The sequence below is a fragment of the Carettochelys insculpta genome, chromosome 1 (assembly GCF_033958435.1).
Source record: "Carettochelys insculpta isolate YL-2023 chromosome 1, ASM3395843v1, whole genome shotgun sequence".
In the NCBI taxonomy this organism is placed as follows: Eukaryota; Metazoa; Chordata; order Testudines; family Carettochelyidae; genus Carettochelys; species Carettochelys insculpta.
In genome coordinates this window covers 294,132,041-294,147,212 of record NC_134137.1, presented here as the reverse complement: position 1 = coordinate 294,147,212, position 15,172 = coordinate 294,132,041, and the positions used below count along the sequence as shown (strand labels likewise).

Below are 15,172 nucleotides of genomic sequence, written 5' to 3'. Positions count from 1 at the left end.
ATTTTATTTATTTATTTCTTGCCGCTCTAAATATTCCTCACTACTAAATGTACCGCTTGTTCCAACAAAGCTCAGTTGAGATTTGAGACCGTGAAGGGTTTTTGCCTCCAGCAGCTTTTTTTCCTCAGGCTCTCAGATCATTAGTTCACAGTGGTTGGAGCAAAGCAGGGTTAAGGGTAAGCATTAATACTGCTCACAGTCCCACACACACATTCACTCATTCAGGGCTAGGTTAGATAACATTTTAGCCCTGTTTTCACATAAAGACCATTCTATTCAATAATCTATAGCTCTGAGCTCATTTTTAGCTGATTGGGAGGGGACATTGTTTGGTAGAAATCACAGTAATTCAGTGCAACCCTGAAGAGCCAAGCTTGAGCACCCAACATATAGTGTGTTCAGTATTCCTCAGATTCCTGGTGGTCTTTCAGCATCGCTGAAATTCACCCAGGAGATGGGAGACTGAAAATGTTACCCCCACCTCTCAGAAACTTAGTAGTAGTAGCATCCTTCAGTCTACGTAGACTATGGAACGCGCCCTTCGTAGTTCCGTTTGGCATCCTCATTTGCAGCGTCGGCTGTGACTGTGAAGACCCACACAAGAGTGACAGTGCTTGCTGCATCTGTTGCATATGTAATGGATGTCTGGCAGGTCCTTGCTGTGCTTTCTGTGCGCTTGCTCCTCCTTTACTAGCTGTCTGATCCTCAACTCACCCTTCTGAAGGCCCTTGTATAGTTCCTGCCTCCATCTGCTGCGATCGTCTGCCAGCTCCTCCCAGCTGTCTGGCTTGATGTCTACTTCCCTGAGGTCTCTCTTGCAAACATCTTTGTAGTGCAGCTGGGGGCGTCCGGGAGGTCTTTTGTCAGAGGCTAGCTCACCGTACAGGATGTCTTTTAGGATCCTTCCATCATTCATCCTGTGAATGTGGCCAAGCCAGCGAAGCCGCCTCTGCCTGAGGAGGGTGTGCATGGTTGGGATTCCAGCTTGCTCAAGGACGGTAGTGTTGGATACTCTCAAAAACTTGGCCCAACAGCAATTCAGCCATCTAGTGGGACTCCTCCACCCAGCATGCCTGGGCACACAGAGCAACGTGGAAGTAGACAGAAAGGTTTGAGGTGGGCCTAGGTTAGAGGATAGGGATTGAGGAAGTTCCTAAGTTGTGCGTAGATGTACTAAGTTGACAGAGTTTTGGTCGACAGAGTTTCTGTTGAAAGATGTTACTGTGGACAGAGTGTTGTAGTGTAGACGTAGCTGTGGAGGTCTAAGTATTGTTGTTATAGCTCTAATGGTGAGAGGCAGCATAAGTTAGTAGAGACTGACGGTCAGGAGATGATCCTACTCAGAGGTAGAAAAAGTATGCAAAAAGTTACTTAAGTAGAAGTGCAGCTGCTTTCATTTCCGGTTACTTGAGTACAATCAAGGTGTGTGTGTTATTTTTGATTCTGTCACTACAGGAATATGGTAAAAGCCCCAGTACCGCTACATGGGAAATCTAAACTTCAGTGTCATTTTTTTCTGTGGACTCACAAGATGTGGAGATTCAGATAGGCTCACTAGAACCTAAGTGAAAAGGCTTGCAAAGAGCTTCCTCTGGGACAATGCCTTGCTTGAAAAGTCAGTTTTCACATCCAAGTCCTTTTGAAGTTTTAAATAAATGTTTGTGATTATCTCCAGGAAATTGAAATGAGGTTGAATATAAATTACCGTCACTATCCAAATGAGTTTGAAGACCTCCCTAATCACATTGCATCTAAGTGTTCTGTCACCTCACATCAGTGGGCAGAGTGTAATGCTGCAATTCCCAATGTTAATTTGTGTTTAATATTCATATTAATTATGTAGCTACTGTTCTAAAATAAATGTAATTGGAAAAATGTAATCCTCTTGCATCATTTTTGGTAAACAGAGCTCGACAGGACCTCAGTGGGTGTTTTGAACAGGTTTGTTTTAAGCACTTAGGCCATAATTCTGAAAGGGACCATACCCATGGCTTAAAGTCAGTCAGCAGTGTTTGGTGCACGCAGCACGCTCTATTGGGTCTGGTGTCAATTGCAGGATCTGGACTTTTAAAATATTTAGGGGTAAAAATAAAGCTCAGAAGACCAGGCAAACTAATTTGTTTTTCTTTCCTTGACTAGGTGAGTCTCAGTTTTGTGACTGATTTTTTTTCAAAATTGTAAACACAGAACACTGGTCCTCAATCCACCCTGGATTTCATCTCTGTACTCACAAAGGTAACATGTTACAGAGCATTTCTGACCAGGACTCTGAATGAAGCACAGAAAGTTTGTGAAGCTGCTTTCTTGATGACATGCCTCTTTTATTGAGGACTTCCTAAAGCATATGCTAGGAGAAATAAAGCTGTCCAAAGGTAGCTTTAGAGATACAATTACTTCTTTCACTCAGTGGGTGAAATCCAGGCCCCACTAAAGTAAATGAGTTTCCCACTGGTTTTACTGGGGCCAAGATTTCACTACAAATTTTTAAGTGCCGCTAACACACATGGGTACCTTAGTATGTTCCTAAATATAAGGCCATGCAAAACTCTTCCATAGCTTGGCATTTTTATGAACTACTTTATTTTTCCTGCAGTAAAGTGTCAAAACTACAGGTGCCCAGAGAAATGCTAGAACTGTGGAAGGAGTCTTTAAGACAGTAGTTTTCTTTGGCACATTTACTCTGATTTAGTCTGAGTTTCCACATTCCACTCAAATTTCAGGCAAAATGTATCTTACAAAAACCAGGAAAAGTAGATTGTTTACCCCATTGTTTTGTCCTATACTCTGACGTTCCTCCGTTTCAATCTTATTAAACATTTAACTCTTTTGTCTTGCAGTATTTTCAAGGCAACTCCTGCCAGACACATCAGATTTACTGCCTTCATTACACCTCCGCTGTCTTTTATTTGGAGAACGTGAAGCAGAGAGAAGATTTTGGAATCTGAAAGTGTTGGTTTTGCTCCCCTTAAAAGAGAAGCAATATTAGAAATAATAAACATGAGATTCTTTTTATTTGTCTTCTTCTGAGCCTGTAGGGTGCACTCAGTCCACAGTTTTTGGATTCTCTTGGCAATCAGGAGAGCTAAAAGCTTCCACTGTTAAAAATGAAAGCTCACCTTTTCATATAATCACGTGACTGAGAGCTGCTGCTTCAAAAAGAACATCAAACAGCATGAGACTTACACAAAACTCACAAAAGTTGGCACAGCCAAGGAATGGGAGCTTCAAGGGGGTTTTGTGTGAACTGTAGAGGTCAGTGTGGTGGCTTTGTCACTTATGCTCTGTCTTTCTTTGAAGCCCTGTTTATATTCACATGGTCAAATCTGCCTTAACAGGCACCACATTCAGAATAAGATAAGTGTCTTATTACTTCGCTCTGCACCTAAACTCTCTTTGTAAGGGGGAGGAAAAAAGATGAGTTTAAATCAAGCTCACAGCACCAATCACATGAAGATAATGAAAGAGCAGTGTAGTGCTTTTGCATGGTTTTGTGAGCCTGTGAGAAGTGAGTTGGTAGGGTTTAGACTGAACTCTGAGGGAGAACACTTGAATGCTTCCCTCTCCGTCCTTCCACCAGGCCTTTGACTATTTCTATCTCTGTGACCCATCTGGAAGGGAAGACAATCTCCTTGAGTGCACAGGGTAGGACTAAAACAGCAGCTGATTGGGGGAAAAATTATTTCTACCCCTTGAGATACGTTTTGTTTTATTGTAACTGAAACCAATTGGGAAGAAGAGACTGAGAGCCTCACACAGTGCTACTTTGTGTCTCGGCTTTTCCATGGCATGTAGCTGTATCTCTCTCTATTGACTTGACCTAACTTCTTGCCAAGCTTGAAAAGTTATCGTTTACTGTCTTCTAAAGTGAGCAAGAGTGATTGAATTCTGCTCTTAGTTACACCATATATATCTGCAATTATAGACTGCATGGGCAAGGGCCCCGTCACTTTTAATTACCTTAAGCATTGTACAGACCAAGACCATTATGGAAACACTAAATAACGGTCAGCTTTCAGATTTGTTTGGTTTAAATCTGAAAAATGAGCTCACTCTTATGGACAGCTCCAGGGTAATAGCCAGGTAGCCTGCACCCACAAGGGGCAGTTGGGTTCTGAATAGCTTCAAGACATCAAGGAGTCTCACAGGGCCAACAGACATGCATCTAAGGGCAACAGTCACCTGCTGGAGAGGAAATGGTTCTGGAGCAACCCTGGGTTGAGATTTTTCTTGATGAGAGCCGATGGTATCATGATGGAATGTATTACTAGGAAATGGTATAATGCCTGAAATGTGAAGTTATCCATACCAAAGATTGACCTGTGGGATTGATTCATCTCCTCCTGAAGTAAAAGGGAGACTTTCCACTGGTTTACAGGGAGCTGAACTGGATTCACCACAAGTGGATCCCCATTTCATTTCAGTCACTGAATAATCACATTGCCAATTAACTGCCTTGTGAAAGTAGTCCCTTGCCCTGACAGATGGTACAGACAGGTCACTGGTCTTCAGTATGCAGGCTAGAACTTACCTCCAACCTTGGATCATGCTCTCCAGTTCAAAGTCTTTGCCCTCCAGATGTGCTCTCTTGTCTTGAGTTGTGGCAGGAGCAAAGACAAGTGATGATGTCACTTCCCCTCTTTTAGTGTTCCTTCCAGTTTTCTGGAAAGATCTTTGCTTACGATATAGGGGTGTGCCACCCCTGGTCAAGCAGCTTCTACTGTATTTAGTCTCTCCCTGAGACATCTCCACGATACACAGCTCCTGGGATAGTGGATTCTCTTCAATGGGCCATCAGTGTGGCTGGCTACTCCACTGTGGTATCTGAAAGACTGGCAGTGGGAGTTTCCAACAGTCACACCATATTTCAGTAATGCACATGGCAAAATTTAATAACTTCCCCACCAATGGTAAGGCATACAATCCAACAGCTTGAGACTTTTAAAATGATACCTCACAAGTCAGACTTTGTACAAAAGATATCATAATCATACAACAATGATGAATATGGGCGGGGGTCCAGGATGACACTTTGGGGTAAAGAATGACACAAACTCCCACTGAATTCACTGAGGGGTAACAATTTAAATACATTTGAGGGTCTAGGCCCAAGTCCTTCCATGTCCACTGCACTGTTAAGGGCATTCAACATCTCCCAAGCTTGGGACCACTGTTGTCAACCATGGGAATAACTGATATTTTGTATTTGTCAGGAGCTCTTGAAGCTCAAGTCCAATGGCTGAACAATTTTCAAAAGCTTAGGCAGCTGCAGGAGTTTATCACTTGGGCTCCAATTTGGGATTGTGACAAAAGGTTTTTTGTCCCAGAGATAAGCAGTGCACTCGCTGGTATTTAAACGTTATCCTTGGGAATTTTTCTTTAAAGAAAATTTTCATTTAGTTCCTGCTGTGGTCTAAAGTCTCTATTCTAATTATTGTAGCTATAAATTGTTGTTATTATTTACAGATAGTATGTAGATGCCCGTCAAAAGTAGGCTGCACTATGCTAGGCAGACATATGTGCACAGGTGTTCTTAGCGTTACCCTCTTCGTGCTTAGCTTTACTCACACAAGTTCTTCAGGGTGGTGACAAGAACTGCTCCCCACTGCCACTGCTGCACCTTTAGCAATAACCAGAGTCCTCCATTCCACTTCTGACATTCAGGGGCTGTGTTTTGGGAAGTTCAAATGGTTTCTACTGCACTTGGCTATGAAGTTGGGATGTCACTTGTTCCAATTTATGGGAGATCCACACTACTTACTCCAGGGAGCTGAAGAAGTACCCCAAACCAAGAATAATATGGGTTACATGCAAATATTACAGCCTTATTGGCTGGATTTTGAGATTGGCTGTGCAAAATTGTTCACCTTCCCCACTCCTCAGGATGAGCCAAAGAAATTCAGATGAACATTCGGATTTTCCATGTGAACGTGTTCTTCTTTCTGCTGAGGCAACTCATTGACCTCCTGTTCCTTTTAAAATCTGCCTTTAAGTGTTACGGTACAGTTGCTGAGTGTCTGGGGATCCAGTAAGGGGTAGCACCTCTGGTGTGGGGACTTGTCATGTCTCTTCAGGGACAGTTCATACACCTTTGGTCCCCACCTGGCACCCAGCTCTCACCTGTGGCTCTGAGAAGCTGTAGCATGAAGCGGCCACACCCTGATAAACCACTTCGACATGTGGGCTAAACCAGGTGAGGGTAGCTGGCAGGTCTGAAACCTGCAGTGACATAGGGAATTGCCTATCCCACCATGCATAGCCAGCCCCGGCGGATTGGACGGATGAGATCAACAGCAAGATCCAATGACCAGAGAGAGAAAAGGGCATGACAAGGCACCAAAGACGGCAAGGCCATCCACAGCAGCCTCGGAAGTCCCACCATGACAACTTTTCGTACCACTGGAACCAGGTTTCTGAAGTCGAGAGAGTGGAACTGCCCCATGCAATGGCTTTTCCACTTTAAACATTCTCCTGCCCAGGTTCTTTGCACATTCTCATCACTTCTGTCTACCTCAAAGTCCTGTGGCGATGATGGAGGGGCGAAGCAACAGGTGGAGGTGACCACTGGGAGTCGTAGCTACTAACCTGCACGTAGGCAGCCTGTGGGCTTTGGTTGTTCGACTCTGACCCCAGGACAACAGAGGAGTTTGGCAGCGTCCCAGGCGACTGAGCAGGCCTTTTTAGAAACAGCACTGCTCAACCTCAAAATGAGGGAGGGGACCAGAAAAGGCATCTCAAAAATTTGTTGTCCCAACCAAAATGGCCAGCATGCCGCAGCTGGCAGTTTTACCATCACAGCAGTTGAAAAACAGTGAAAAGAAAGTTGATATTTGCAGAATAGAACATTCGGACCCTCTTGGACAGAAAGAATGCTATGAGACCTGAGAGAAGAACAACCCTCATAGCAAGAGGACTGACATAGCCTCCCTGAGCAAGACCAGACTGGCAGAGGAAGGATCCATATGCGAACCAAAAGGAGGTTACACCTTCTTCTGGAAAGGCAGTCCAAAAAATGAAGACAGAATCCACAGAGTGGGACTTGCCATCAAGACATCACTTCTGCACCAGCTTCCTGACCTACCAGCTTGCATCAGTGAGTGTCTGATCAAGCTCCGCTTCCCTCTCAACACCTCTCTCCACGTTACAGTCATCAGTGCTTACGCCCCCACACTGACTAGCAGCGATGAAGCAAAAAAAAGTTTCTATGAGGACCTTGACCATCTTGTGAAAGCAACTCTTCCTAGTGACAAGCTTTTCCTGTTGGGTGACTTCAACGCCAGGGTTGGCATGGACTGTAGGACCTGAAAAGGGGTGCCGGGGCATCATGGTGTTGGTAACATGAATGCCAATGGCTGCCTTCTGCTGAGCTTGTGTGCAGAAAACAATCTGATGATTACCAACACTCTCTTCAGGCAAGCCGATAATACAAGGCCAAATGGATGCACCCAAGATCAAAACAGTGGCACCTGATTGACTATGTCATCAGTCGCAGGTGGGACATTCGAGATGTTAAGATCACCAGGGCCATGTGGGAAGCTGAGTGCTGGACTGATCATAGGCTTGTCAAATCAGTCCTTATGCTGCACATCACACCACTGCACCACAAGAAGCTCAAGGTTGTCAGACCCTCCTTCAACTTTGGGAAGCTGCAGCATTCTGGTCATTGTGAGAAATTTGCAGCCTGCCTGGACGAAGTGCTGACGTCCCATGGACCTCTGACTGAAGACCCAGCACAAAAGTGGGACCACTTCAAAACCCTGGTGATGGAGTCAGCCAAGTCAACACTAGGACTGAAAAAGAGAGTTCACCAAGACTGGTTTGATGAAAATGATGAAGCCATCATGAAGATCTTAGAGGAAAAACAGAACACATTTCTGCTATGGCAAAACGATCAGTCCTCAACCTCCAAACATCATCATTTCAAACATCCTCAGAGCCAGGCACAAACAGCACTTCGCAAAATGAAAGATGAGTGGTGGGAGAGTAAAGCTGATGAAGTCCAACACTACACTGACACCAAGAACTCCAAGATGTTCTTCAGTGCTATCAAAGCCATATATGGACCTTCAAAGCCAAGTACTACACCTCTCCTGTCTTCAGATGACATGACCCTTCTGAGGGAGAAGAACAGCATCAGCAATAGGTGGAGAGAGCACTTCAGCAACCTTCTCAACAGACCCTCCATTGTTGACCCTTTGGCCCTAGACCAGATCCCCCAGAAACCCACAATAAACAGTCTTGACCTGCCCCCTACAATGGATGACGTCAAAAAGGCAATCAGCCAGACAAGCTCCGGCAAAGCCCCTGGGATGGACGGTATCCCTGCTGAAATTTTCAAAGTGGCAGGACCAGTGTCACTTGAAGCATTTCACAACATCCTGATCAGCATCTGGGAAGAAGAAGACATGTCCAAAGACTTTAAGGATTCCACAATCATCTTGCTCTTGAAGAACAAGGGCAACAAAGCTCACTGTGGAAATTACCAGGGCATCTCCCTTCTCTGTACTGCTGGGAAGATCTTGGGTCAGGTCATCGTCAACCGTCTGATCACCAGCATCTCAGAGGAGACCCTACCAGAGGCACAGTGTGGTTTTTGCCCAGGCCGCAGCACCATTGACATGATCTTTGTTGTTCATCACGTCCAAGAAAAGTGCATAGAGCAGAACTTGGATCTGTATGCTGTCTTTATAGACATGACCTAGGTGTTTGACACCATCAACAGAGAAGCCGTGTGGATTAGACTGTCAAAATTTGGCTGCCTGAGAAGATTCATTAACCTCATACGCCTGTTCCATGATGACATGGCTGGCTTTGTTCTTTCAAATGGCCAGTCCTCAGATCCATTTGAGATATCCAGTGGTGTGAAGCAAGGGTGCATGCTGGCCCCAGTGTTATTCAACCTCTTTTTCACATGCATCCTCAGCCACACAGTTAGGGACCTGGACCATGGAGTCTACATAAAATACAGTTTTATATGTTTTCTGTACAAGGTCCAGGTTTCACAGTCATACAGGAGACTGGTCAGGACTACAGCCTTGTACACTTTCACTTTAGTGGACTGTCTGACATTGTGCTGATTCAACACTCGCACTCTCAGACATCCTAGTGCCTGGCTGGCCTGGCAGATTCTGGCATTGATTTCTTTGTCAAGGGAGCCATCATTGGCTATCACACTGCCAAGGTACTTGAACTCCTCTACTGTTTTTAACTCTGTTCCTTCAACTCCCAGTCCCACTCAGCTGTGGGATTCAGGGACTCTGGCTCCAGCCCAGTGCTGCTGAGGGTGATGGGAGATGGGAGCTTTGGCTCCCAGCCTCGTGCTGTTGTGAGGTGATGGGGGCTCCAGCTCCCAGCCTGCTCTGGAAAGAAATGACGGTACCAGCACGCACGCAGGCACGCACGCATGCACGCTCGCACGCACGCTCACACGCACACAAACTGGGTACATCAATTCATCATTTTGGGATGTTGTTCATTTCAAGACAAAGAAAGCTTCTGAAGTTCACCTTTTATTCCAGGTTGGCCCTTCTGAGTGCTCCTATCTAGGGCATCAACAAGCAGGGTGAAGACACCAGAGATAAAATGATGATGAGCGCTGCAAGTTGCCAGTGACTGCATGAAAGGGTGTAGGCTGGACCCAATGTAACTACTAAGCATTGTACAATAAGACTGGTAAGAGAGAAGAGGGACAGACTAGAGACAAGGGCAGGAAAGTATAAGGCTCACAGACGAGAAAGGAAGTGATTCTGGAAGACAGTACAATAGCAAGACAGGCCCATGCAAGGAATTTATTAAAAAGTGGGTTGGAAACCTGTTAAGGGAGCCCTAACAATGGGTTGAGGTGCAAGCCCCAAACACTGGGATTTCAATCTAACAGACTCCCAGAGATCTAAGTGACTTGCAACATTCCTTGTGCTTTGGACTTCCCTATTCCCCTATGAAACCACCACCTTTGTTTCTGGTACATGATTACTCATTGTTTACACTCCCAGAACACCTGCCAGCCCCAATCAGAGCCAAAACCTCCACCATGAAAACTTCAAAACATACTTACAAAAACTAGCATGCCCTTAAAAGGCTTTGGTTTCACTCTTTTTTTTCTCTTATTGTCAAGTTACTGAAGGAAGTTGAGTCCCCTCTATTCTGTATAGTTACTGAACAAAGTGACCATCTGTCCTGTTTTTACCATGACAGTCCCTTATTTAAGGCATCTCACAGATGTCCTGACAGTAAGAAAATAGCTAAATTATCCCAGATTTTGCGGGGCTCCTGTTCCCTGGCATGTTGAGTCTTTTTCCAATTATGGGGTGGCAGCCTCTCCTGGCAGAGAGCTCCTCCACTGGGTGGCTGCCCTTTTCCCCAGAGCTCTGCGCCATGTGGCAGCAGCTTCTGCTGCAGAGAAGCTGCCCCATTCCGTGGCACCCCTTGGTGGCAGACCCTGCTGCCAGCAAACTCCACCACGGGGCAGCTGCCTCATTCCTTGGTGCCCTACATTTACGGGAGGCAGTTCCAGCTGCTAGGAAGCACCTCCATGGGTTGGCTGCCTCATTCGCTGGCCTTTCACGCTTCAGGGAGGCACCTTCTGCTTCATTCCCTGCCTTTTCCCTCCTGCTGGAGGCTATGGAACACCCTCCCACCATGGGGTTCTGGAGCCCCATCCTCCACTCCTTTTCATCCCTCGCGCCTCCCCATTGAAGGCTACAGAGCCCCCATCCCTGGTGCCTCACCTTGGAACAGCAGCCCCCATCATGAAGGAGCCCTGAAATGGGACAGCAGCCCCGCCCCCATCCCTGAGGCCAGTGTTCCGTATTTGCCATAGGTCAGTGTGGTCACCCTATTACTGAAATACCTTCCCAATGCCATCAAACACAAAAATCTGAGTGGCATCGTGTGGGCACAGTAGGATACAATTTTGTACAGCTATTTTTAAGGGATCCAGATGAAAGCTAAAATTTTTCCTCTGCAATTGCTAGAGGCTATGGCTACGCTGTACCCATAACTTGAAATAACTTACACAATTTATGCAATGCAAATTGCACAAGGTGTTTCAAACTACCTTATTTCAAACATGGTGCCATCCAAATGGCACCAAAATTTGAAATACGGGGCTATTTCAAGGTTTATGCTACCCCTCTCACAATGACGGGTACCAGAAATGGAATACTGCACTCAAAACAGCACTTCTATGTCAAGCACAGTGTTTAGCCATGGAGTTGCTATTTCAGGATATATTTATATTTGTAATAGTATAGCCATAGCCACAGGGTTTGTATTCCCTAGTGCCCTATAAATCAGTTGTGTAGCTGACAGCACGGTGCTCTTTGTAGCTGTGTTCAAAGACATTCTAAATATGATCTGAGTTATTCGGTCAATGAGAAACTGCTGGTCTTTAGGATAATACAGCTGCAATGAGCCACAATTATGAATGGCCAGAATGACGAAGCAAAATGCCTTTCAAGTCTAAAGCACGTGAGAATACAAAAGAGAAGAGTGGTAGAATGCCAGATTCAGAAGCCTGCTTAAAATGTGTCACATTACACAAATCTGTTTTAGAACAGAAATTTCAGTGCCTCAAAACCATCATGCTACTGTTTTCTTTTTCTCTTCAGAATGTACAAGGATCCTTGATGTCTACCTCTTTCTATTCAATGATTTCCTATTAAGTACCAAAGGTAAACATAATAAAAAGGTAACAATGGCCAGAAACAGTCACACATAATGTATGTGTCTTTTGCAGCCTAGAAAATACTTTTGCAAGTATATTGAAAGAATTATTTGTAAGAGAAAAATGCAAGTGGAATAATGAATATGAAGGATAGTGAGAGTGATTTTATATAAATAGCAAACAGTAAAACAGCATAGTAGCAGTTCAGAGCAGTTTAAATGGCAGGAGATGTGCATAAAGAAGTGATGCAAGAGAACCGATATGGTGCACAAGCTGTTCATTACTGGATATTTGTTTAATTCCTTTAACATCCCTTCCCAATGCCCGTATCCAACTTATTGGCTCTCCAAAGCCAACCACCTCTTCTGAAGTGTGCTGTGCACTTAATGGTATGTAACAATCCTATAAACTTGCAGCCTTTTACAGAAAAGGTGTCAGAAATCAGAATCTTTGGGAGTTAATGCAGAAAAGCATAGGGAAACAGTGAAAACATTAACCTCATGGAAGAACAGCAACATGCTCAGAAGCTCTGGATTCTACCTCTGGCTCTGCCACTGCCGTCTCCATGCACAAAAAGGGAGTAACAATGCCTCCTCTGAAAGGCACTTTCAGATCTGCTGATGAAACATGCTACATAAAAGCTAAGTATTATTAATTATTCACTACCATCAAACAGGCTCTCGGCATTTGAGGCCCCAGTGTCTCAGACCATAAAGTCAATGAAATTTATGAAGCTCGTGTAATGGCTTAGCAAAGGTAACATGCTATAATGCAATAGATTATTGCAGTTGAATTAGAAGTGTTTTTTAACAGAGTGCAGTTGTCATGTTTTATAGGTTTTGAAAGGGCACAGATTAGAGTCTATGCCAGCAACACTATGACAGTCCCAGTCCCAGTCATGAGGGTCTCAAACAGAGGTACATAGACCATGGGAGCACAAAGTGGTCTTCCAGGGGTATATCAACTCATCTAGATTTTTGCCCAGTTTTACAACACGCTACATAAAAAGCACTAGTGAAGTCAATACAAAGTAATGCTTCATGCAGGCAAAATGAAAAAGTAAGCAATTGTTCAGTAATGGTGTGTGTTGACATTTTTATATCTGATTTTGTAAGCCAGTAGTTTTTAACTGAGGTGAAAGTTGGGGTACACAAGACAAATCAGACCCCTAACAGGTACACTCTGGAAAGGTGAGGACTGCTCTGACCACACATGCAGGCACTTGGGAAGGGTTTGCCCCACGTGTCAGATGTGCTGCATCACGGGTGGCCATTTGGAATTTCTTATTACAGATGTCAGTACCCAGCCAGCCATATGGCCAGCACAGGATTCTATACTTGGGGTATTTTCTAGCAGCCATAAACCCCCACGTGAAAAGAAGACCGTTACCTGTGGTAAACAAGGCATTTGGAAAATACCTACTATTGTTTGTTTGGTGTACTTGGGCTTGGCTTTGAGTTTTAATGTGCAGGTTAGCTGCTTATTTTGGAGGTTGTTCAAGTGATGACAGAAAACATGTTTTATGTTGAGGTTTAGTTTATATGTGGGGCCTCTGAGAACATTCTACAGAGGAAACAAGTTGTGAGAGATCATTAATAATATAATTCATGGGAGTTTGGACAATATCTAATCAAGCGCTTTTCTTACCCATTTTCAAAAATATGGGGGCTCAGACAGAGGCGTAATAACTGTATGCCCTTCCTTTTCTCTTGTGCTGCAGTCCTTGGTAAAAGACAGTGGTGTGAGGGCAGGACAGACTGCAAACACTCTTCGACAAAGTATGAATGGACATAGAACAGACATCAGAAAATCTCCAAATACACAAACCTGTCAGCCAGCACTTTAATGGAGTGGGCCATTCTGTTAATGACTTGAAAGTTTGTGTTCTACTGAAAAGGAACTTTAACAACCGTCTTATAGAGGGAATGCTCAGAACTAATGTTCATATTCAAATTCTACACATTAACACGTGGTTTGAACAGGGACAGCAATTACCTGACCCCTTATAAGGACACTTACATACTTTGATGTTTTATCTAACTCTTAACTTCCCCACTCCCCGCCCGCCATCCCTCTGCTGTTCTGATTTGCCAACCTTGATATCAAAGTTGACAAATCAGAAAAACTGTTAACAATTTTTGGACCTCTGTGCTTTATATATTGAATCTGTTCCAATAAGGCTATGATCTGAAGAAGTGAGTCTGTCCCACAAAGGCTCACCACCTAATAAATTATTTTGTTAGTCTTTAAAGTGCTACATGATGCCTTTTTTGTTTTGAGTGAAATGTAATGTTTGCCAGCATACAGTACTTCATCTGTACAGATAGTACCCATGTAAAAGCTAGAACAGAGCTGGAACCATGTCATCAAAGTGTTAGATTTTATGTCTCTCTCTCTCTGCCCTGCCTATGCCGCCCCCCACACACAAAAAAATCCATTAATGAAGATAGCCTGACTACCCCCACTTGTTTATTTCCACCATTCCTGTCTCTGTGCCATCTCCCATGCTTCCTCAGTGCATGGGACACCTCTGTATCACTGGGCACCAGGTCCCCACTTCCTTCCCATTCAGTTTTCTTCCTAAAGGCTCACTTCTTCCACAATATGCACAAACCCTAATCCTCCCAGAACACACCTCTACCACCGTGGAAAGGAGCCATTCAGTCTAACTCATTAAACTGTAACTTAACTCGCTGTCTGGTCTCTTCATGTGTCTTGTCTCCTCTGCAACTGTGTTTTAGAGTGAAAACTCCCCAGGGGAAAGGACTGACTTCATTTTTGTGTCTTGTACAAATGCCGGACACATCACTGGTACTTAACAATAAATAATAATAATGGGGATAATGATATCACATGACAAATGTAGTGGCTTTTGATCTGAGCCAAAGACTGTAAGTTTAAAGGTTCCTTCATATGCTGTACTCATTATGAGTTCTGATTAGTGGCAATTAACAGCATCAATTTTTGTCCTGGGTGCTAAGTTTAAGGAGTTCATTCTTAAAGAGACAAGATGAATATCTCACACAGAGCTTTTCTTCTGGTCTGGTAAAGGTACTTCAAGCATCCCAGTGACGTGCAAGGTGGGATAGATTATCCAGCTCTGAAAAAGAACTCTGCGTGATCTCAAAACTTGTGTCTCTCACCAACAGAAGCTTGTCCAATAAAAGTTATTACCTCATCCACCATTGTTAATAACTTAGGACCAACACAAGCTACAGACATTTATAAACAGATGCCCAAGGTACATCCTTCACATCAAATGGCAAGATTTTGTCACAAATGAGGAGCTTTGGAACAGAGCAGGACAAGAACCATTTGACACTCAAAACAAGAGAAGAAAGTGGAGATGTCTGGGTGAAACTCTCAGAAAACCATCATCCAGCAAAGTCCATCAAGCTCTCAAATGGAACCTACAAGGAAAACACAAAAGTGGGAGACCTTGGACAACGTAGCAAAGATTTACTGAGATTGAAGGACAACAACTGGGGTGCACCTGGAGCCAGCTAGAAG

General features: G+C 44.2%; 1 protein-coding gene across 1 annotated transcript in view; it reads left to right on the top strand.

Annotated features, from left to right (window-relative positions):
- PLEKHG7 (pleckstrin homology and RhoGEF domain containing G7) overlaps positions 1-15,172 on the top strand; it is a 32,322-nt gene that overhangs the window by 7,292 nt on the left and 9,858 nt on the right. The window contains 5 exon segments of the mRNA XM_075003252.1: positions 2,140-2,235; positions 2,838-2,940; positions 5,211-5,345; positions 11,607-11,684; positions 13,318-13,440. Of these exon segments, the coding sequence (XP_074859353.1) occupies positions 2,140-2,235; positions 2,838-2,940; positions 5,211-5,345; positions 11,607-11,684; positions 13,318-13,440 (535 nt within the window).